The sequence below is a fragment of the Nyctereutes procyonoides genome, unplaced genomic scaffold, assembly GCF_905146905.1.
Source record: "Nyctereutes procyonoides isolate TBG_1078 unplaced genomic scaffold, NYPRO_anot_genome, whole genome shotgun sequence".
NCBI classification, from domain to species: Eukaryota; Metazoa; Chordata; class Mammalia; order Carnivora; family Canidae; genus Nyctereutes; species Nyctereutes procyonoides.
Genome location: NW_026575049.1, coordinates 33,324,093 through 33,349,261, shown reverse-complemented (window position 1 = coordinate 33,349,261; position 25,169 = coordinate 33,324,093). Strand labels below are relative to the sequence as shown.

The following is a 25,169-nucleotide window of genomic DNA, read 5'->3' as shown; positions in this document are numbered from 1 at the left end:
TGTTCTATTTAAAGTTCATCAGAGTTAATTTTTTTCTCCTAATCACTGAGGTCTTGTCAACTAGCTTTATGCCCTCCCAACCAATATTTAGTTCTGCCTGTAAGGTCATCTTATTGATTGGTCTGCACAGCACTGAGTGCATGCACGTGCTGCATGCACATTACACAGTGATGGGCGCTGTGTAAAAGAGTATAGAGTGATGTAAAGACACAATTGTTGTCTGACAGTGGGTTTGGGGCATATATCAGCATCGCTCACTGCGGGCTTCAGTGCGTAGCAGAAGTACCTCCGGTTCTCTTGGCATCTGCAGAGAGGTACACTTGGATGAGGGCACAGCCTGGCAATGACCATGCCCAGAAGAAACACGGTGCTTCCGGCCATGGCTACCAGGCAGCCTGTGAGTTAGACGTGGCTGTTGAGAGGAACACCAAAGAACACTAGCAGCCCAGCTTGACCCAAGGTGCTTGAATTTGGGCACAACCTTTCCTGCTAATGGAAAAGAATACCTCAAACCCCAGGCAGTTCAGTCAGGCAACGTGGGATGAGCATCCTAGTTGAGCACCTGCACAATCAAACTGCTTGTTGTGAAGATGAATTGGACATGGTCCTTAAACCCAAGGAACTCATAGCCTGAAATGAATGACTTTCATGTAATAAAATTGTTACAGGGCACGTGTGATTGATACATGCTTTCAAAGCTTGCCTGAAGTCTGATTTTCTATCTAGTGGTGCTTAGCAGAATTCTCCAGTGAAAATGTTGCTAAAGGCCCTTGTTTTCTTCATGGAGGTAGCATAAATGCCTAGGGCCAGTGAACCATTCAAATGAATGAAGTAGGCCACAGATAACACCCAGGGTCTGTGGCATGCAAATTCTGACAATACATCTGTGGGCTGAAGCCCGCTCATTGCAATGCCCTCTACCCCAAGCTTACTTTTTTAGTTCTGGGCCCCCGAGGAAATCTCTTAGCACTGTCTGCCTAGATCTAGAAAATGTAGTGAACTTCTCACCTCATATAGCAGAAATCATGAACCTCCCAGTCTGCATGGGGCACCCAAGTGAGCCATTTACTGCCATTTTTGAAAACTGTAAAAACAGCACTGAAACAGTTTAAGTCAACCCAGATTTTTGGCTAAACAGTGCCAAGTTTCTCTCATGTCAGTTAGGCTAACTTCAACCACAGTTTTCTACAATAAATTTAACTCAAATAATGTATCTATAAGCTTGCATCTAATCAATTGAGTTAACTTTTTATCCCTGTCTCTCCTTAGATGCCACTCTCTCTGGGAAACACTACCTGGTCCTCAGGGTCTGCATTGTGTGTTCCTCTGCTACAGCTTGGATTGACCTCTGTTAGTGAAGGGATAATTTTCAATAAGTGAAAAACATGTCTCTATAAAAGAACACCAACACAGGTTTTAAAAAGTACTCATTTTATCAATTAAAAGGGTAGCCAGGAAAATGATAAAACCAGTTTAAGGAGCATTTGAGCAATGGAGGTTTATATAGCCCAACACAAAAGCATTTTTTTAAAATCTTAGAATAAGATGACTGGGTTAGTTACAAAAGTGGCTAATATCTTATAGGTCAATAAACAGTAACCTGTGGGGTTATCTTCCCTGCAGAACAGAATATCATTTCATTTGTATTGGAATAGATAAGAAGCATCTGTGGTATTATGTTTTCAATAAATTAACATCTACCTTTCCAAAATTGTAAAATATCTGAACCAATAGTAAACAGGAAGTCCAACAAAGGTACAGAGTCCTAGTGAATCATTTAATCCTTGAATGGGTCCGCTGCCGTATGGCACACTACACAGCACTACACTGAAAAGACATCCGGTAATGTTTTTTGCCTATTTCCAAGTTTTTGGACCATGTTTGGATGAATACCCAAGTTTTGGGGAAATTTTTCTTACTATAATACAGTATACATTATTATTATTAGCTAATAATAATGATAAAACAATTGTTAAGCTTTACTGAGCACCAGCTGTGTCAGGCACATACATTTTCTCATGTGTGTGATATTAAGAAGAAGGTATTACTACTCACCCATTTTCCAGATGAAACTGAAGTTTAGCTTAACCCCCAAACACTCAGCTCATGACAAAGCGGGCATTAGAAACTTGATCTGCCTGTTTGACTCTGTGTCTGTGCTGCTAGCCACCATAGCATTTGTCATATAGTAGTAAAATAGCCCACTTATTTGCCTATCTTCTCACTAGACTGTGAGTTCCACAAGGGTAAAAATCATGGTTTCTTGATCATTGATATTTTCCTTGCATCTTTTGGTATCCACCACATAATAAGCCCACAATAAGTATTTCTTAAAATTAAATTAAAAATGGGGTGCCTAGGTGGCTCAGTTGGTTAAGTGTCTGGCTCTTGATTTCAGACTCAGGTCATGATTTCAGGATTGTGAAGTTGAGCCTTGAGTCAGGCGCTGCACTCAGCACTGAGTCTACTTAAGACCGTCTCCCCCTTTCCCTCTGCTGCTCCCGCCCCCCCACTGCACATGCTCTCTCGAATACATTTTAAAAAATTAAATCGAACATGTAAAAGCAGAGAACCAGATTCCAATTCTAGCACACTTTTTATTGGCTCTTTCATCCTTCTCTTAAATTAAAATATCAGTTATGGTCCTTATTTTCACCTTTCATTCTTATCAGTAGCAATATTCACAATGGTGATGGGGTGAGGTGTTTTAACCAATATAGTCTTTATTCATTTATAGAATTAAAAAAAATTTTTTTAAGATTTTATTTATTTATTTATTTATTTATTTATTTATTTATTTATTTATTTATGAGAGACACACAGAGAGAGGCAGAGACACAGGCAGAGGGAGAAGCAGGCTCCTCTGATGCAAGACTTGATCCCAGGACCCTGGGATCATGCCCTGAGCCAAAGGCAGATGCTCAACCACTGAGCCACCTAGGCATCCCTTATTTATAGAATTGTTTATAAAATAAGCATTTGTTGAGTGACTCACACATGCAAGACTCTGCACTAGGTATGATAACAAGCTCTCCCACTAAAATGTAGCTTTATGAAATTGAATCCTGGGCTATTTCTTGAGTGCCCCAATCAGCAAATACCAATCTAGAATGTAGTTCTCCTGATAAAATGCCATCAGACATAACTTTTAAAAATATAAAGAATCCCTTCTTACCCTTAATGAAATTTACCATATTTGTTGTCTAGCTCCTTCTCTGCTTGTGTTTGTTGTCAGACACCCTTTCTCTTCCCTTCCCCTGCCCTGCTATGTCTTCAGGGAGGACTGAACTCTGGATATTACATTTCCCAGCTTCCTTTTTGAACTGGCTTCAGGCTGAGTTTGGTTAATGGGTGGCCCTGGAGGGAGACAGGGGGATGGGAAGAAGGGAGAAGCCCCCACTCCTGTCCCTTCTCTTCCTCCCCTCAACCCACAACTGCCACACCACACGTTGAGCAAACTTCTCCAGTGGTGGCTTATCTCCCCAGGGGTTCTACTTTCATCTCTTCACCTCCTACTGGACAGTCCTGACTCTCAGGCTCTGCTTTTGTCCCTTTGTTCCTTCAGCTCTAGGGAAAGAAGTAGCTTCCCACTGATTCTATAATCTGGGTTGTTTGGCCATCCTGTAAGAGCTCTTCCTGGGTATAATGTCTTTGCCTATTGGATTCCCTCAATTGAACTAAGTGGAACAGCCTATTATTTTTCTGAATGGATCTTGACTGACTGGTCTGATGAGTAGAGAATAGCAATATTCACATTAATATATAAATATTGGGCGATCTGTTAGGCTCACTCATTAGCTAAGTAAATGGCTCCTGTACCACCAACTTGATGGATCAGATTTGTTTGTGCCTTGGCATCATATTAAATTATCACATGTCACAGACATTTAAGTTGCTCAGGACCAATTGACACTGTAAAGATTATGTCAGTAAATAACAAGAGTACAATAAGAGTAACTGTGATTTATTGGTCCATACAATGTACCTGGTACTCCACTCAACTCCTTATACATAGTATCTCTTTTAATTCTCCAATAAACTAGTTGGGGAGGGGTATTTGTTCTAGTAAAGAAGCCTAGTGGCAAATAATAGACACCTACTTTGAATAGACCTACCAAGTGCTCTGGGGTAGTTCATGGAATTTAGATGATGGCTGAAAAACTAGGCTTGGGAAAGAACTGAAGGAAGTCACCTATACCTAAGACCATTCCACAGGGATGATCTGCCATTTGGACTACCATTTGAGAAGCTGGGCCACCAAAATGACAAATGGCTCCCACAATGTCATCATCCCCATTTTACACCTGTGAAGATAAAGGCATTTGTATAATCAGTACTAGGACATGGCTATAAGCCCTCTGGTCTGCCTGAATCCAAAGCACACCTTCTACCATTCTACATTTGCTTTTTATATATGTATGTTAATTGATTTGCTCTTTGAAAGTTTGGCCCAGGGCGCGATCCTGGAGACCCGGGATCGGGTCCCACGTCGGGCTCCCGGTGCATGGAGCCTGCTTCTCCCTCTGCCTGTGTCTCTGCCTCTCTCTCTCTCTCTCTGTGACTATCATAAATAAATAAAAAAAAATTAAAAAAATAAGAAAAATGAAAGTTTTGATCTTGGGACACCTGGGTGGCTCAGCAGTTGGGTGCGTCTACCTTTGGCTCAGGGTGTGATCCTGGGGTCCTGGGATCGAGTCCCACATCGGGCTTCCTGCAGGGAGCCTGCTTCTCCCTGTGTCTCTGCATCTTTCTGTGTGTCTCTCATGAATAAATAAATATTTTTTTTATAAAAGAGAGTTTTGATCTACATAAACTTGTAAATTTTTAAAAAGTTTTAACATAGAAATATAACCACAGTAGCCACCGTTTAAACGAAGACTTCAGTTTGAGCATTAATATTCACGTGTGCACAATTCTGTTGTACTCAGCTGTTGCAGGATTTGCTGAGTATGTACATGCAGGTGCACTTGTAACATAAATAATGTCACGTCCAAGCATGTGTCTCAGGGAATTGGCCAGAAATGCTTTGTAACTGTTCTTTACTCCAGATTTTCTTGCAGCAGAATTTGCTTTTTTTCCCCTTTCTCTGACTGCTTCATATATATATGAGAGAAAAACATAAACGGCTTCCTATTTTAGGAGAGCTGGCAGCAATCCATTCTCCTCACTTCCTGGAAGACACAAGCACCCTTCCAGAGTAATGTAATGGAATGTGCTTATAAATACTATGAGTGCTTAGTTGATATAGTGCTGGTATGCTTGTTGACAGATTGTTATGGAAATTAGATAATTATGCTACCAATGGGTGATATGTTGCATGTGACACCACGAGCATGTATGAGTGTGTGCATGTGCGCGTGTGTTTGTAGAGTAGCCATCAAATGAGTTCTGGTTTCTATTCTTGACCTGCCAGTTCAATGAGTCACTGAATATCACTTTGGTCAGTCATAAACCTCAGTGCCCTCATATAATACCTTCCACTAGAACACACAGCAACTCGGGTCAAAGCTACTGTACAGACTGTAGCTTTGTTCTGACTGTTCGGGGCTCTCAACTTTTCATCATCCAAAGGTAATAAAATTATTCAAGACTCATACCATTTTGAGAAAGAATTCCTGTCCCATTTATTATCAAAAGAAGGAAACCCTTAGTGGTGGTATGTTGGGGCACAACATATATTTTAAATGAAAGTAAACTCCAGGCACCTATGTTGTCTAAGAGTTGGACTTGAAGGAAACAACCTAAAAAAGTAATAATTTTTACTTTTTCAGCAGAAATAATTTTGACATACTGTAGTGATGGACCTTTTGCAAATCTATTCCTTTCTATGGTTTATATGAAAAGTTCCATTGATTACCATGACTTTTAAAAATATGAATAAAAAGAAGATGGGAAAGCTATTTACCGTGCAGTGTGAATAGCCCACTACCACTAAGGTATATTTAAGAGGACAATCATGAGAGTGCTCCATTGTACGGCAGTGTGAGTTACAGGGTAATATACGAATAAATACATTCTCCCTGTAAAAGGAATGGGCCATTAGTATATATATAGAATAAATCAGGAACTCTACCTCCTAAAGAGTTTGGAGGGTAACTTTTTAGTCCATTTCTATACATTTTATAAACACAGAGCACACACACACATATGCTCTCTCATGCAAGCTCTCCCTTAAGCAGACACGGTATCACCTAACAATCATTGTTCTGTAATTCATATTTTTGTGTTAAACATCCTATCTGAAAAAGTCACATTTCTTAAACCTTTCCTTTATTTCTTCCTGTACTCCACTGGATATTGCAATGGATTTTTAAAGTGAGAGCATAAATGTTCATCCGTGGTTGGACGGACTAGGCAGGTATTTAGAAAATGACCACCTGCTGGTCCCAGAGGTGGGGTAGAGAGAGTGACTGTCTGGCCAGAGCTCTGTGCCAACACCTCTTTGGTTTCTCATAGTGCACTTTAGAGCATCCCATCTCCTCGGCCCCTCCCACTTCCTGCCCAGCCTTGCCTGCACTCCTGGTCCGCACTCTCTTTGCTTTCCAGGGAACAAGAGTGGTTTCCAGGTAAGTGGAGGGGGCCCATGGACGGTGAAAGGGATGGGTGGATTCTAAAAACATTTTTCCTTTTAGCATGTGAGGAAAGAGGGTCTGGGTCTGTATCTAGATGTGAAGGTACAGGCAACTGCAATGAGAAGTCACCTCCAATTTTATGCTAATTCAGTTCAGAGAAGGCGGGGGGAAAATGCGTCTAGTGCTTTGGAAACTTGATAAAGCCTCAACATTTTGATAAATGGTCAAAACTGGTCAATGATCTAAATCTCCTTTGTCTTCAAGACCGAAAGAAAAGAATGACAAAAGCTGATGAGAAGGTATGGTCAAATTTTGAATATTTAGTTACCAATTACCTAGCTTGTTTTAGCTTAATTTTTTTTCTACCTTCTCCTTCTTTCTTTTTTTAATATTTTATTTATTTATTCATGAGAGACACACACAGAGAGGCAGAGAGACACAGGCAGAAGGAGAAGCAGGCTCCCTGCAGGGAGCCCAATGCAGGACTAGATCCCAGGACCCTGAGATCAAGCCCTGAGCCAAAGGCAGATGCTCAACCACTGAACCACCCAGGTGCCCCCCTACCTTCTACTTTCTATTGTCTTTCCCCCCAACCCTTACTGCTTTTTTGGCCTTCCTAGCCCCTAGAGATAAAAAAAAAAGGTGATATTCCATGTATCAATGTTTCTACTACAGTGAAGTCATTATCTTATGTGAGGGATTAGTTTCCAAAGGGAGAACATAAGGCCAAAATCACATGCAGTTAAAATTATCTTTGGAAGGTCCTTTGATGGGTCATAAGATGTGAGATAGACCCAGTTTTGTTTTGGTTTGTTTTGTTTTTGCCTATGACATGGAAACACACGTTTTTTTTTTTCTTTTTAAGATTTTATTTATTTATTTGAGAGGGAGGGAGGGCGGGAAAGAGAGAGAGAGAGAACAAGAGAGGGGCGAGGGAGGGGAAGAGGGAGAAGCAGACTCCCGGCTGAGCAGGGAGCCCAATGTGAGGCCTGATCCTGGTACTCCAGGATTACGACGACCTGAGCCAAGGGCAGACACTTAACCAACTGAGCCACCCAGGTACCCCGACAGAGATATGTTTCTTCAACAGAGCACTAGATAAAATAAGTGATTTGAACAGGTGAAGGGAAAATAAGTACCTTTAAACTCTAGACTGATGTGCTGTGTGGAGAGATCAGGACCAGCTACATAATTTTCAAGATCCAGTGCAAAATAAAAATCGGGCTCTTTATTGAAAAATTATGATGGATTTCAAGATGGTAGCAGCAGAGCCTTAAACTGAGGGTATGGCTCTTCCAAGTGTAGGGCCTCATGCACCTGCACAGTTTGCACACCCATGAAGCCAGCCCTGGGTAAGAAGCTTGAGGCAAAATGAGAAGTCTGAGAACTGAGATCAACTCAGGAAGAGAAACCTCACAACTCCCATAGAGAGAGCTGGGGGTAAAATCACTGCCAGTCTTTAAATTATTCTGTTGTGCTCCCTGCACCCTGTCCCATCTGAGTATATACAATTGAATTTACATTATGCTAAATCAGTACAAGTTGCAACTCCACTACTGAAGTTAAATGGTTAAGAAGTTGCAAATTCATATTAAAATTACATTTGTGGATCTTCTGATTTTTTTTCAAGGACTCATTACAATTTAAAACTCAGATTTATGATGTGTAAAGAGAAAATAAGTATTTCTATTTCTTCAGCTAGCAATAATTTTGATCAGCCCTTAAGTCATGTATGTGCCAAAGGCAGTAGAATAAATTTAGACTATTATGTAATTTATAGGTGGCAAACAAACTGCATTACTCTGAATTTTCTAAGTGGTTCAAAGAGCCAAGTTAGAAAAATTCGGTGTGAAAATAATTTTTAGAAGCTTACTTACTAAAGAGATCGCCTTTTAGACATTTTTTTCCAGAAGGTTGTCAACATATTTGAGCAAGGAGGATTTTATTCTATGACTGCTTGAGCTCTCTGAGCAAGAACGTGATTCAAGGCTCGTTTTTTAAGGGAATTGCCTAATATTTTATAGTACTATATTTTTTCAAAGTGGCTTTTATATATACAAGCCAGACTGAGGGTGGTTGGTCAGGTAATTGACCAAAAGGTTTCCAGATAGCAAGTTAATTAAATCAAAGTAAGAGTAGATTGTGTTTCCAGGGTTATTTTCTCTCCCCAGCTTGGGTCTCTGATGTTATCCCACCTCTTCCACCTTAAGGTTCTCACCCCAGCACATGCTGAAACTTGAATCATCTGATTTGAAAAAAAAAATTGCTTCATTGTGGCTTTGAGAGATACATATTTGAGCTTTGAAATAAGTGCCATGCCTAGGGTCAGGCCACTGGTCATTCAGGTAGACTGGATAACTTTCCTGACTCATGCTCACCTGTTCCAAGTTATGTAATAACACAAAAACAATACTTAACAAGTGCCTATAAAGCTAACAAAAAAGAAGCAAAGCTGCAATGTGTCATTGTCACAATGTCCAAAAGTTGGGGGGGGGGCGGATATTTTTGGTTAATCTTTCTGTTGTGGAGTTTTTAGGGTGGTGACAGCAGTTGTTGAGTGGTGGTTGTTATTTGGCAAGAATTGAAATTGGAGGCTTCTGTTACCCTGACTGCTGATTCCAACAAATAATATAAACAAGGGCATGCTCACAAGAAAGAACCTATGGGTGGCAACAGCAGTTTATCCTTAATCTCTTGGTTTGTATCAAGTTGTACTTTTTAGAAAGGAGGATAGAGGGCATAAGGAGACATAAATACAAATTTATAGAGATCACCGGGCATGTTTGTTCAGAGTGATTTGCCTAATAGTTTCAATAACTAACCCTGACTAGTGTTTACTGTGTATAGCTCTAAGCACTTCAGATGATTTATCTCATTCCATCCTCACCTTACCCAATGAGATAGTTATCACTGTTATCCATCGACCAAGATCCGATGGGTCATTAATGTCAGAGCCAGGGTTGAACCCAAAACAAGTCCATGTTGCAATACCGAATTATTTCATCCAGGATAACTGGCTTTCTATTCTCCTTTAAAATGTTGCCTGCCTGGGTTTTTTTTTTTTTTTTTTTCTAGAACCAATTTTGCCTCCACAATTCAGACATGATTTCAGCACGGAATAGAAATACTTCAGCCTATACAAAATCCACTTACATTCCTGCATGAAACTTTCCCCCAAATAATGCCAGTGTACAGAAAATACAGTGGTTTTTATGTGTGTGGTTGAGGGGAATGGTGTTTCTGTACATCCTGAAGCACGCCCACAAGAGCTGAACAGAACCCGCCCTGGGACTGCTTATTTACATTAACCACTGTCGACACTTCTCCAGGAGAGAGGTGCTGCCAAGAACTCTAGAGGAAGTGAGATGTGTTATCTTTTGCATGCACACCATGTTTGAAGTCGACGCCTTCAGAGAGCCTGTGTGGGTGCGACTCCCAGGAGCTAATCTTTCAGTCCAGGCATATGCAAACCTGGGCCGGTGTTTACGTGGAGGCGCAGACACAAACGTGGGTGACAAGGTTGGTTGCTGACGCGCGTGGGAACGCACCTGCCCTCCTGCATGTTGGGCTGTGAGTGTCTGTGCGGACGGGGTGATGTTGGGCACCCAATTTGGATCGCCCCGCCTAGATGAGGGGTGCTCGGGGAGCAGAAGTTCCACCCGCAGCCCCGGAGTGTGTACACCATCCACGCCGGGGCGCCCCGCACGCTCAGGCCACCCCGCGCTCCGCGAGCGCAGCCACCAGCGGATTCGCGCGCAGCCCCGCCCCGCCCCCTGGCGGCCCCGCCCCGCCCCCGGCGCCCGCCCCGCCCCCCGGCGGCCCCGCCCCGCCCCGCCCCCTGGCCGCCCAGGCTCGGCTCCGCCCCCCAGCCCCGACAGCCCCGCCTCCATCGCCGGGCGCTCCAGCCGCACGGCCGCTCCAGTTCCGTAAACACTTTGCTCCCCGCCCCTGGCAGGCCCCGGACCGCACCACTCGGAGCCTGCGGGGGGGACGGCTTCCTCTCGCCGGCAGGACACCGTCAGTCCGAGCTCTCCCCGGCGTCTTCCACCCGCACATGAGGACAGCTGCTCCGTAGTAGGTCAAATCCGTCAGAGCGCTGCTGTCGGAGCCGAGGGTGACCTGGATTTCTCCTGTCCCGCGGGCCGTCTTCCCCCGCCCGCCGGTCCCGCGGCTACGCCGCGGCTGCCTCCTCAGAGTCCCTCCCGGCCCTTTAAATACCGCGTGGGGCCCGGTGGGGGGTTGCTGGGAGGTTGGGGGTTGTTGGGCTGGTGAGTTTTCGAGGTGCCTGCGCGGTGCTCGTGAGGGGACCCCCGAGGGCCCCCGACCCAGCCTCACTCTAGTCGCCTGTGTCCTCCGCCTGCTCCGCGCCGGACCCGGTGCGTATCCATCGGGGAGGGGGTCGCCGGCTCCGAGGTGACCGGCCCGGGCCAGTGGAGGCCCGAGGGCCTCCCTCCACCCACCTCGGAACTCTGTCGTGGGACTCCGGTGCCGCGGGCGTTAAAGCCCCGCTTCTTGCTCCCCCGTCTCCTTGTTTGACCCCGAACCGCCGTCCCGCGTGGGAACGGGGCGCGGGCACCGAGTGGCCGCGGCGGGTGTCAGGGTGGCCGCGGGCTTCGGGCCCGGGAGGCGGCGGGGTCGCGCCCCTCGGCCGCTGTTTACATCCTGCTGGACTCGGGCCAGCGACCGCGCCGCGAGCGGCTCCCCACCCTCCGGGCCCCGAGAGGGCGCCCCTCCGGCCGGCGACCCCCGGCCCAGCGGGGGTGGGCGGGCCGGGCCGCGGGGGGCGCCGGGCGCGGCCCGAAGCGTGTGTTTGGGTTTGTTGCCGGGGTTTCCCGGGCACTCGGCTCGGCCTCCGCCGTCCCCTCCCCCAAGGGTTTGTTTTGACAGGAAACGTGCTGCTGGAGGGAGGGGCGGCTGGAGGGACGGGGGCGGGGGGGGGGGGACCGACTGCTGGTGCGTCCCCGGAGCCGAGGCCGGTCAGGCCCCGAGCTCGAACGCCTGACCTCTCGGGGTGGCTTGTGCTGCCCAGAACTGCTCCTCTGGCTGGCACCACTCGGGGTAACAGCGCTGCTTTGAGGCGGCACGTGGACGAACAGGGTTCTGCGTTTTGGCTAGTACTGGGGGACACTTGCAGTAGACAAGCGATTTCACGATGATATAAAACTTTTAGAATAAATGCTCTTAAATGCAAAAATCTAGTCGAGATGGAAGTGATTGATAAATTAGGTTATAGATGAGGGTGGAGATGTGGAAACAGGCGTGAACACTGGTACCCAAATGACTAGAAGTTTGGCAAATAATGGTCTTAGCTGGTTGTTCTGTTACGTTAACCTTGAGAAACCAGACAACTTGTCCTTGTCCCCACTGCCCTCAGCCCCCAAGATCCCTGTGGTCCCATGATCTCCAGCCCAGCCAGAGACCCTGCTCTTTGCCACCTGCCGCGACCATAATGAGGTTATCGCAGTGGTTCCCACTTTAGGCGGCTCCCTGTTTGCTGTGTCCTCTTGCCTCCAGGGATTTCACACATCACTCTGGCAGCCCGTGGAGGTGGCCCCACTTGAGGTGGCCCAGGGCTGAAGATACCCAGTCATGTGTGGAAGCAGCTTCAATGCCATTTTGTGAGGAGTTGAGGCCCCCAGAGGAGGAAGCACAGGTACTAAAATAGGCCAGCCAGGGGTGGGAGGAGAAGTGTTTCCAAGTGTGAAAAGTGCCTAGAAATCCTTCTCCCTGATGCTGTAATGTTATGTGTTGCATGAACATCTGCTTTCTCAGACAATGACTGGCTTGTTGGCCTTTATCTAGCTCTTTGTTGGCTCTAATTTGATGAAGACCAGTATTCTTTAGCTGAATGGAGCTGGAGCCTATCTCTCTGCTCTGTGGTTTATGCCTTGCTGCATATGAATAAATTTTTAGTACTGCTGTTTGGGACGGGTTCTAAAGCAGCATTTTGCAGAAGACGAGGATTTTCCACACCATCTACAATTTTTTTTTTTCTTCAGAGCCCAGTCTTATACCTCTGACTCCTTGTCCTTTACTACATGTATGTGAATGCTTGTCTTTGCATGTGACCTTGATCTGGTCTTCAAGGATGACACCCACTAGATATTCCTTGAATTTTCTCATTTCCATGACCCAACCTTAACTGGAAGAGTTCCATTCCTTAAGCAGGACATTGCTGGAAAATCTGAATAATTCACCTCAAGATGTTTTTGATACTGATTGTAAGCAGTTAAGACTTTTGATAATATGTGGGTTTTAACTAGGGATTGTGCAGTGCTTAAGGAATGGCTCCCTGATAGAGGATTTTCATTTACTCTAGTGGGGGTGGTTGAGAATTATTTTGGACGATAGACTCTTTCAGTGATGCCCTTCATGGTATAGTACTTTGAGCAGCCACCCCGGGGTAAGGTCAGCTTGTTACCACATATGCAAGTATCCACGTGGTTTTGGGTAGATCGATTTGGCAGACTGAGAGTGGAAAGGATGAGCAGCACACCAAATTTTCTCCAGCCATCCTAAAATAGTAGAAAGCGTGGGCCTTAGGGATCCATGCCCTGAATTTCAGATTTTCTTCAGCCACTGCTGTGAACCGTAGGGCAAGTAATTTAACCTCTCTGAACCTCAGGTTCTTATCTACAAAGTGAGGATAATAGCAATACCTCAGCTAACAAGAGTATAATGAAGATTCAAGGAGATAAAATACTTAAAGCACTTATGGGGGTGGGACATAATAAATATACAGTAACTATTAGCTCTAATTGTTCTTATTTACTATCAGTGAACATTAAGAAGGTGGAAAGACACAATGTAAACAGTTCTTTGAGCTCTATAAACTGTGATTCTTTGCTGGTTTGAATTATCTGTGCCTGGGAAATGTGTTGAGGTAGGCACTGGGAATTAGCAGAGACATGGCCCTTCCCACAAACAGCTTAATATTTAGTGGGGAGTCAGATACAGAAACAGCAACCATAGTACTTTAAATGACTGCATTATGGGAATATGAGCAGTATGAGTGGGAAAGGAAGAAGGAAACCCCAGGTTACAATATGAATAGGAATGTGGCTTGATTTGTTCTTCAGTGATACTCTTTAGGCTTCCCTCTATCCCAGGAAGTGTTCTCAGCTCTAGATGGCTAGTTTAGATGGAGTGAGGTTATCAGGGAAGGTCACTTGGAAGTTGTAACATTTAATTTCGAACCCAAATGACAACAAGGAGCCCATCCCGGGGAGATCAGAAAGAAGAACGTGCTAGGGGAGAGGAGAGCAGGTGCATGTGCTCCAAAGTAGGAAGTTTGACATATCTGAGTAACCTGAAGAAAGCCATTATGTCTGTAGTGGAAGGGTTAGGGGGAGAGTGGCACAGGATGGTGTGAGCAGAGGCCAAATCACAGAGGAATATAAACCATTGCCAAGAAGCCTCTTAAGAAAAGGGAAACCACCTGGAGATGAACTCTTAAGAGGGATGATTTATTTGCCTCTTCTGAAGGGCTCTGGCCTATTTCCTGTTTTATTTTCTAGACACTGTTCAAGAAGGACATTGGGACAAGTCTCTCTAGAAGAGCTTTTGTCATAGAGCAATATCTAAGCTATCTCTGCAGTGGGAACGGTAAAAATCTAAAAATTGCAGGAGCCCAGACCATTCTGAATTAGACTTGGAATTTTGGTTTAGTACTTTTCTTTTAATCTTTTGCTTGGAAATAATTTCAAACTTACAGAAAAAGTTGTAAGAACAGTGCAAAGAAGTCCATATTGTCTACCTTTTACTCATATTCACCTGTTAGCATTTTGCTCTATATGCTTTATTGTTTTCTCTTTTTCTCATTAAATTATTTTAGAGAAATCTGCATACATTATGGCCCTTTATTCCTAAATATGTAACCACAGTACATTTATCAACTTTAGTAAATTTAACATTGTAATACAGACCGTAGATTCAAGTATTATAACAATGCTGTCAGTTGACTCAATAGTAGCATTTTTCCCCCTCTGGTACAGGATCCAGTCAGGGATCATCTGTTGCACTCAGCTGTTAGGTTTCTTTTCATCTGGAACATGTCCTCAGCCTTCCTTTGTTTTTATGACATTGACATGTTTAGAAATCATGATTTCTTTTAGTAAGAATAAAATAATAGTTGAAAATCTGTCATTTTCAAAATAAGCTTTGACAAGGAGCTTAAATACTTGACATAGACTATTTCAGTTAATCTTCACGATTCTATGACATAGATACTATTATTAGCTCCATTTTACAAATGACTAAGTTCCCTTTCTCCACTCAGGAAATATCAAGAGTCAGGATCAAGAACCCAGTTGACCTGACTCCAGAGCCAGCGTTCTTACTGTTTCATGGACATATACATTGTTACTGGTGGACCTTTGTAATTCTGAACTCATGCTGGACCATTTGCAAATGAATTTGCCATGGAAAGGAAATAAAGAAGTAAAGTTGGTAGTGTGGACATAGGCTAAGGAATTGACCAGCAAATTAAAAACGCATCTCCCCATCATCTGTCATGGAACATGGGAAGGAGTCAGTGTCCTCTTCGGATCTCTGTATCCATTTTCTTCTCTCTAAAATGTGAGTGGTCATATTGCCATTCATTCAACAATAAATGTCAGCTGCATCCCAGTCATTGGTCTTGGAAAGAATTATATAATATTGAATTTATAAATGAGAAAGAATGCAATGAAAAATGTGATTATTCTCATTGATGGGGACCCATTGTAGTGTTGGAGGCTTTGCTTGGAGTTATCCACTGTTTTTACCTTTGCCTTTACCTTTGGCCAGCAAGTAAATCCTCTAGGTAGGATGAGAAGTGATGTTTCTTGAAAAGTTGTTTGGTTTGCTTGTGATCGGCCATGGCCGAAAGTTAAAGTAGGTCTAAGTTTGTCAGTATGAGAAGCATTACCTTTCTTAAGGAAAGGGACTGGTTTTATTATCACTGTTCTAAGAGAGAATCCAAAGTAGTTTTTAAAGCCATCTAATTACCCTCAGTGCCTTTTGAGTCAAGTAGCTTTGTCCCCAGATGACTTATATGGAAACCTGAGACCAAGAAAAGTAAGAACAGATGTGAAGGAACTTGCAGATGACCATTTACACTGGGATGGGCTGTTTGCTTTCAGCTTTTGTATTTCAGACAAGTGCAAGAGTACTTTCCTAGGTTAACTAGCAATCTTGTTTATCTGTAGGAGAATATATTTTTATCATCGGGGTAAAATGGTTCTCCCCCCCCCCCAGAGTTTTTAATGCCTAAAATGATAACAAGAGAAAAATGAAAATAATATTAATAATAACAATGATATATATATATCCTGTTTTCTCTGTCAGACACTGTTCCAAGCACTCTACATGTATTGTTCACACCAGCCTCATGTATTAGGTATTATTAGTATGTCTGGAGGAGGAAACAGGCAATTTCTTTATAGAGTAATAAGGGGCATTTGGGCTTCAAAGGAAAGTTTCTTTTTGGATGCACTAAAGCCCAGTTGTGCTATGGAGGCTCCTACCAATCAAACAAGAGTGTCTAAACATGTTGAAGCTTTCAAATTTTCTGTTGCATCTCCTGTGCCAGAAATTCTACTTCCAGTGAATTATTGGAAAGAAACATAGTTTCATATTATTAAGTATGTCTGCGATGAGTACATTTAATTTCTCAGAACATCTAGTGAAGCCTCATGGAACCCTGAGTTTATAGAACTTTAGCAATTCCTAGCTAAAAGGGACCCTTTATACCTTTATAGCTGGTCCAACCTGCTCAGAAAAATGAGGTGAAGAGAGCCAAAGTGATGTGCATAAAGTCACACAGCAAATTAATGACAGATCCAGGCCTTAGACCCTAGCCTTCTAACTCCTACCCTATATCTTTTATTTTTAAATCTTTGTACTTTGCTGCCTTGTTAGACACAATTAAGGAACCTACAAAGTGTGCTGTTCAGCTAGAGTAGAAAAATGAAATGGACAGTTATAACTATTAACCTACTTCATAAGTTCCAGTGGTTGAAAGCTTTTATTCACCTTTACTTGGAAAAACAGCTAAAGTGAAGAAAAACGAAGAGCAGAGCATACAGAGCATAGTGTTATGGTGGAATGACAGAGGAAGATAACAAAATGGAAACAAGGTTTAAGATATTAAAATAAGACTGTGACCAGGACCAGGGAATATTGAGTCTTAAACCTAATAAAGTAGGTTTAAGTGGTAGATTCTCTGATCCAATGCTTTAACTTTGGCAGTCCCAGCCCTGTAAGTGTGTAGTGATATCATTTTGCAAATGTTCTGGTTGAAGCTGTACCAAATGGGATTCAATGATTCCGATTCAGCTGACACTAAATGAATACTTGTCACGTACTTGACACTGACAATGGACAAGACACAGTCCCTGCCTTATTAAGAAAAGTCAGAAGTAGGCATGGAGGAAAATAACTGTCCAAGGCACTCAGCTCTATGCCAGAGATAGAGGACATGTGCTGCAGATGTGCAAAGAGGGGTGTCATTCACTCTGGCCAGGGAGTAAAGGCTTCCTGAGGAAGGTAGCATTTTCAAGAAATGCCTTCAGTGGGACATAAAATGTTGTCAAAGCGGGAGAGAGAAATCTAGAGGGAAGGGCAAGTATTCCATTTAGGATTGGGGTTTGGTGGAAGTGAAAGAGTTAGAGCTGACAGTTTTTTCTGTCCTGTATTCCTTTCCTCCCCAGCAGATGACAGTTAAAGCTCAAGTAGAGCTTTGCATGTGGTAAAGGGGCTTATTTCCCCCACTGGGGTTGCAAGGGTTCAGGGCTATTTTATAGCCTCTGTCTGTGGTGGTTGGCCTTGGGACTCTAGGGCAAGGTAGACCTCTCAGTGGTAGCTTCCTGGCAGCTCTGCTCAGCCTCCTAGTTAGTGGTTTTCTTCTGTTTGTGGAAGTGGTGGCCCCAGGAGGGGTGCCCTAGTGCGATTGGCAGGACTGAAGAAGGTTGTTTAGGGGAGGCCAGGGGCAAATGCCCTTGGGAATTTGACCTTTAATAAGTCCCTCTGGGGTTCATCTTTGTCTCTGTGACCACCCAAGGGATAAATTATGGCACCATTTCTCTCAACAAAGGCAAGATTCCCCCATAGTCCCACCCTGCCTCTCCTTTCTTGTGCTTCCTCAGCAATGTCTTGTTTCCCCTTGTCTTGTGTTCTAGACTCAGGCACACATAGTTGTAGGTAACTGGAGTTGAGAGCCATCAGTGTAGCGCCCTGTCTCTCTTGTTCACTGTTATCTTTCCTGGTGCTGCTGCATAGTAGGCGCTCAATAAAAATGAAAGGAATCATTGAAGAGACTGCGCAGGAGTTCTAGACATACTATGCATAGCTGTGTTTTCAAGTGTTTGTAGCTTTGAAAGATCTGTATATTTCATTGCATGGACTGGCTCAGGTTTAAAGAGACTCCATGAATTCTTCTGTCATTATTGTTTGTTCAGGATTTGAGGTGCCCTCCTCCTCAGGCCCAGGTTCCCCTCAGTGTCAGCTAACACCACACCAGTTCTCTCTTGGGCCTTGGCTGAGGCTCATGGGCTCAGGCAGGGACATCCTGTGCTCAGGATCTCCTTTCTAGAAGGTGACTGGGCCCATACCTGGGAGGCAGTCTAATGTCTCAGATACAGCACTGGATGTAGATAAAGTCAAGGGACTGGTTTTATGGCATAGTAAGTCCCATTGTCCCCAGAGCCCATCTCTGACCCATGAATTAGGATCTTTGGTGCCTGTTTGTTCATTGGGTGATAGTGGTACCAAGTCAGCTGTCAAGTGCAAACCCAGTGTCAGGCTTTACTCTTTATATCATGACAGTTCACAGGAAAATGGAGAAGAACCTGAAGACTTGCCAGCCAGAGATTTTAGTTAGTCTTCTCCTTTCCCAAGAGGCTCACGAGGAATTAAAGAGGCTGATTTCAAAACTATTTTACTTAAAACAAAGCCATAGGAACAGTAATAATAGCTAACATTTGGGCAGCCCTGGTGACTCAGTGTTTTAGGGCCACATTCAGCCCAGGGCGGGATCCTGGAGACCCGGGATCGAGTCCCACGTTGGGCATCCTGCATGGAGCCTGCTTCTCCCTCTGCACCCCCCGCATCTCTCATGAATAAATAGGTAAAAATCTTTAAAAAAAAATAGCTAACATTTTGGTGCTAAGCACTTTAATAAAATTAAGCCTATTTAATCTTCAAGCAACCCTGCAAGTTTAGTCTTTCAGCCCAGTTTGACTCATGAAGTAGGTGGTTTAGTGACTTTTGTCTCAAGTCACATGGCAAAAGACAACATGAGCTTCTAACCTAGGCAGTCTGGCCTTAGGCCCCATTGTCAACATCCCTTTCCATGTTTTAGAAACCTAGGAACAGAGAGACTGTGTGTCTTTTGCACAGTTTTAAAGGATCTGTTATTGTGAGAGCTGTTCCATGTTCACACTGTGTATGTCCCTAAGTTCACACTTAGGGCGATGGAGTCTCTTTTCTGGGAGGTAGTCTTGAAGGCCTGGTAATAGCCTGACTGCTATGGGAAAGATGAGGTTATCTTCTAGGGCCTTTCCAACACTGACATATGTGGGCAAAGCTGTCTACACTAAAAGAAGCATCTGTGATGCCAGTGAAGTACCACAGAGCGCTGACGCAGGGTCTGTTTGTCTGCAGGTGCTATCTCTTTGCCCACACTCCAGTGACACAGAATGCCCTTCAATGGTGAGAAGCAGTGTGTGGGCGAGGACCAGCCAAGCGATTCAGACTCTTCCCGGTTTTCCGAAAGCATGGCTTCACTCAGTGACTATGAGTGCTCCAGGCAGAGCTTTACAAGCGACTCTTCCAGCAAATCCAGCTCTCCTGCTTGTAAGCTGATGGGGGAGCAGGGCGTTCGGGGGGAGAGGGTGATTCTAGGCATGTGTGTTAGATTTTAAAACTCAAAAATGAGAGCAAAGTACAAACTATCCCTCCTTTCTAGATGTACCATAATAGCACTGCAAAGACAGGAATAAGTAGCCACTAAAGTTTACAATCTGCCCATTTTATTTTTTTTATTATTTTTTTCTATCTGCCCATTTTAATTTGCATTACTGTCTCTGATCTGCTTTAGTTTTACTATAAATCAGGCCTTAAACCCCATCTGTCTTTTCTCTCAAGTAGTGGAAAGTCATTCCCTCTTGAGATCACTTCTTGGGCCATATTCTAGGATAAATTCAAATTGGTCTTTTCTGATAATTGCTGATTTACATGGAAGGAAGCTTGCCCCAATTCAAGGGTCAGGCAGGAAGTGAAATAATCTAAAGGGTTTCCTGCTGATTTCAAAACCTGTTGTGCAAATCACCCTAGAAAATTGCCCACAAAGAGAATTACTACACCAGCGGTGTGAGATTTTAAAAGGTGGCCATAATGAGGGAGATGTCTTTTCCCTTTTTTGTGTGTGGAAGCTAGAGATATGTAAAGCAAGTATGTTTGGTCTTTTTATTTTAAGCTTTTTAATTGACATTTTATATAGGAAATATAACACCTTAGACAAAGCAAATGCAGAAAGAAGCAACTAATGTTTAATATAATCAAATGTATACTTCAAAAAGTTTGTTCATTTATGTTTATTTTAAATCTATATAATCTCATTCTTTAAAATTTGGAAATTTATGTAAGTATAGAGAAAAGAAAATTTTGCCTATAGTATCACCCAAAGATGAAAGCTGGTGGTACTTTGCCATATTCATTCTTCATGTTGACATATGTATGTATATATGTATAGACTCTTCTCACTTAGAATTATGACTAAAACATGGTGGGCCTGGGTGGCTCTGTCAGTTAAGCAGCCAACTCTTGATTTGGGCTCAGGTCATGATCTCAGGATCCTGGGGCTTGTGCCCTGTTGAGCTCCATACTCCGCGAGGAGTCTGTTTCAGGATTTTCTCTCCCTCTGCCCACTCCTACACCCCTCGCTCCAATAAATAAACAACTCTTAAAAAAAGGATTATGACTAAAACATTTACCCATGATATACATTTAAAACATGAAAAGGGGACCACTGAGCCACCCAGGAGTCCCTCTTGAAAGAATCTTAATGGCACAGAGAATTGAGAAAAGAACTGACTAGCAGCCACCTAGCTTTCTGTGCTTTTTCTCACTCTTTATACTACATATGAGGTTGGTGTCTCTAACAGGGGACACAGGCATCCTAAAGAGGGGAAGTTTCACTAATTCCATGTATCACCGTTTTTCCCTCTTTCTCCCCCTCCTCTTCTAGATGGTCTTCCTCTTCCTTCTCTTTCTCCTCTGCTTCTTTAAAAAATCATTTTAGGTAGCAAAATATTGCCAGCCAGTACTGTTGTTTGAGGCAATGATTTTAATTAATTGAAGCTAAGAATTCCAATAGTGATTTTTAAAAGATTTTAACTTGTTAGAATTAGAATAATTTTTTAGAATAATCTTTAGGGGTAATTAGAATAGGGACACCTGAGTGACTCAGTGGTTGAGCATCTGCCTTTGGTTCAGGTCATGATCCCGGGGTCCTGGGATTGAGACTCACATCGGGCTCCCTTCAGGGAGCCTGCTTTTCCCTCTGCCTGTGTCTCTGCCTCTCTCTCTGTGTCTCTCATGAATAAATAAATACAGTCTTTTTTAAAAAGTAATTAGAATAATTCTTTATTTACTACTTCCTACTGAGTAGATTATCCAGTTTACCAGATTAATTTTATTTTAATTATCTACATTTATGAAGTTCTCACTTTGTTCTTTTTTACTTAAATTACTTTACTTAATTACTTCAAGACAGCCCTGAGGAGGTAAGTTATGCCATAGTGAAGTCAAATAATATCTACCAGCAGCAGAAATTGGAATTAAACCTAAACATTATGCTATACTGCCTATACTTTTAGAAGGTATAGTTTTAAAAAAATCAGTTATTTCATCTTGAGTCTGCTTAAATTAATGGAAGTTACAAATGACAGAATAAAAGTAGTCTTACCAAGTTCCTGCATATTATTGTGTAATAAGTGCAGATACCAAGAGGTACTAAAATGTGACATGATTTAATAAAAGAAAAGTAACTTATGATAGCTTATGTTAATAAGATAATTTCTAAAACATTTGAGAAATTGGGCAGTCACGGTGGCGTAGCTGTTTAGTGCCGCCTGCAGCCCAGAGTGTGATTCTGGAGACCCGGGATCGAGTCCCGCATCAGGCTTCCTGCATGGAGCCTGCTTCTCTCTCTGTCTGTCTGTCTCTCTCTCTCTGTCATTCATGAGTAAATAAATAAAATCTTTAAAAAAATAAATAAAACATTTGAGAATTTATTATTAATACAGTAACTGAAACTATCAAAGGAGTTCTTGAATTTTTGAAGTCTTAAGTAATTAGCAGGGAAATCTACCTAATTTAGTATATGGTCGTCTTAACTTGTAAAACTCTGAATGTATATATTAGAATAACTTAAACTCTGTTTGCTTCGGGAGGCTTCATTCGATGGTAGCCTTTCCTCCATGACATGAACTGAGGCTTGTTTTTCTTTCAGCAACAAGCCCTCCCAGGGTCGTAACATTTGACGAAGTGATGGCTGCAGCAAGGAACTTATCAAACATGACACTTGCTCATGAAATTGCTGTAAATGAGAATTTTCAATTGAAACAAGATGCCCTCCCTGAGAACAGGTAACCCAGAGGTCTTTGTTATATGTAAACCAAGCTGCGGAGTCTGTCTGTCTGTCTGTCTGTCTCTCTCTCTCTCTCTCTCTCTCACACACACACACACACACACACACACACGTTCACACGGATTCCTAGAAGTCTCGTATAATAGCCACTGGGAATAAAAATTGGTTAGTTCTCTAACAGAATCTTATACTTGTTTTTAAAACCATTCTTCTAGGGTACACGTTACCCATAATCTTTAGAACTTAGCTTAAATGTCACTTCCTGAGGAAGCTTTTCCTGACATATCGGAGCATACTAGTTTACATTAAATCCCCTTCCTAAATACTCCTATTGTCCCTTTTTGCTAAGAAGGCTTATAATTTTATGTTCAGTATCTGTCTTTATTATGTGACCAAAGCACCATTAATGGAGGAACTATGTCTATATTGTTTGCTGCTCTATCTCCATTGCCTAGCAGAATGCCTGACATATAGTACATGCTCAAGAAAGTTTGCAGATCGACTTCTTAAAAACTGATATTCAAGTTATGAAAGATAAATAAATGTAGCTGAGCTGCCAAAGTCCTAAGAATAGGTGACTCAGAAACATCTGAAAATAGGAATTACAACTACATGGGCACCCCTGGTTAACCTCACTGTCCCCGGCCCCAACCCTCCCAACCCTGAGACCTCTAGTTAGAGCCATGCTCTTATATCCTGCCTCAGCCTCTCTGACTTTGGTGGCTTATAAATCCCCTCGGACAAAGAGGAGAAAAGATTTGAGGTCATAACTACACATAAATCACCTTTACAGGCATAGTTAGCTCATGAATAATGACACTGAATCTTCAACCTCACAGTGTCATTTATAAATTTAGAGGCAGGGGCAGCCCCGGTGGCACAGTGGTTTAGCGCCGCCTGCAGCCCAGGGTATGATCCTGGAGACCCAGGATCGAGTCCCACGTTGGGCTTCCTGCATGGGGCCTGCTTCTCCCTCTGCCTGTGTCTCTGCCTCTCTCTCTCTCTCTCTCTCTAAATAAATAAATAAATAAATAAATCCTAAAAAAAATAAAGTAAAATAAAAAAATAAATATAGAGGTATTTCCTCTATCAATTAAGACAGCATATAATATTTGATCCTATTTAGAGCTTTTATGTTTGTTTTTTTTGGTTTTTTTTTTTGTTTATTTGTTTTAAAGCAGGAAAATAGCAACATCATAATTTTCCTTCTTCGAAATATGGATCATAGTCCCCTCTTGAGGTTATTATTCATAATAATCATTAATATTTTTTAATTTACTGGCCAAATTACTGGCCAGATTACTGGCCAAAATAGGTGTATCTGTTTGGTTTTCTATGGTAACTGCATTTCACCACAATTCTTTATACCGGCTCTACTACTACACTCTTAGGCCCAGCCACCATCATTTCTGACCTCGACTCTGAAGTCCTAGCAGGTTGTCCTGGCTCCATCTTTGGTTCCCATGGTCCATCCTCCATATCCACATGGTAGCCAGAGTGATCTTTCGAAAGGGTTAATCAGAGTAGGTCATTTCTTTGCTTAAACTCCTTTAATGGTTTTCTATTACACTTAGAATAAGAACTCAAACCCCTAGGCAGCAAGGCCCTACTCCCAACTGTGTCTCTTTTTTCCCTCCTGCTTGCTATGCCTCAGGTGCTCTGGCTTCTATGCTGACCTTGGAGTATACCAGCTTGATCCTGTGTAAGGACTTTGTCCTCCTTTCTGCTTTTTCAATGTTGTTCCCTTAGATTTTCACTGGCTGCTTGTTTGTTCCTCCTTCAAGTCTCAACTCAAAGGTCACTGTGTTAAAGAAGTTTTCTTCAACCACCAGTGAAGTTAGCAGCTTCCCCATCACTATCTACCACACTGTCTTGTTCTGTCTTCCTCATGGTTCTGAAATTGCCTTATTCATTTTTAATGTGTTTTGGTTTTGTCTTTCTGTCCCGGCTAACAAATAAGCTTTTTGAGAGCAGATACTTTTCTTTTTACTATAGTAACCACAGCACCTAAAACAGGGCCTGGCACATATTGGATGCCTTAGAAACATTTTTGTCTGACTAATGAAAATGAATGTTCGAAGTTAAAATTAGTGTGTTTTATGAAGTATAGCAAAAGACAATTTGGGAGTATTTATACTTTAAATTCAAAAGTTGCAGATATAGGCATTAGTGAAGCACTGTGCTTTAGGATCAGGCAGGCTCTGGGTTTGAATCCTGGCTCTGCTGAGTCCATTTCTGAACCTCACATTCCCCAAGGATATGATAGGGACTAAAATACTCACTTGAAATGCATGTTCATAGGTATCTGAGTACCTTGAACATAAGTATTTTGATACTATGGAAAATAGGAATGCCTCCTTCCTTCATTTTCTGCCATAGCTGGAAAATGTGAGCAAGGAAAGCAGAGTGCAAGCTTAGGACCATTACCTTTATTTAAAAATGCAATAGCATATTATGAGCCATTGATCCATTAAAGCCAACTACATGAGGCTTGTAAAGTAAGGGTGAAAGTCCATCCTAGCAGTGTTTGCCTTTCTAATTGTTCTATAGCTGCTCAAGAGGGTCAACATTAGAAATAGCATTTACGTTGAATAAATCTAGTCAGGCTACTAGAATAAGTTTTAACATTTAAAGTTGCTGGGTAGAATATAGCATTTGCAGATACAGAAACAATTTTAACTCACACTCCTTAGAAAGCTAATTTTAATTTCTCATAGCATTGTTGTATGTTTAGCTATTTATATTCTAAAAGGATGTGCTTAACTATCAAATTATTAATTCATTCACTGTGCATTCATCAAACATTCATGTATGCCAGGTAGTGTGTTGGGTATAGTGGCAGGTACTTAAAAGAGAAGTTATGGCCTCTGCCTGGGAGAGATGTATGCGCTGTAGGGGTTGGAGACTCATAAGCGAGTGCCGTGCAGGGAAATATGTGCTTTTCTTAAAACTGTTGCCAAATATAG

At 42.6% G+C, this 25,169-nt stretch overlaps 1 protein-coding gene across 8 annotated transcripts in view; it reads left to right on the top strand.

Annotated features, from left to right (window-relative positions):
- The first annotated feature begins 5,492 nt into the window (after window positions 1-5,492).
- TCP11L2 (t-complex 11 like 2) overlaps window positions 5,493-25,169 on the top strand; it is a 43,445-nt gene continuing 23,768 nt past the window's right edge. Inside the window, exons 1-5 of one of the 8 annotated variants that reach the window (XM_055327921.1) lie at window positions 5,493-5,571; window positions 6,457-6,566; window positions 9,648-10,091; window positions 19,215-19,406; window positions 22,066-22,201. In XM_055327921.1, the coding sequence (XP_055183896.1) occupies window positions 19,250-19,406; window positions 22,066-22,201 (293 nt within the window). In that variant the 5' untranslated portion in view covers window positions 5,493-5,571; window positions 6,457-6,566; window positions 9,648-10,091; window positions 19,215-19,249. The other 7 variants (XM_055327922.1, XM_055327924.1, XM_055327923.1 and 4 more) reach the window with 7 other exon arrangements.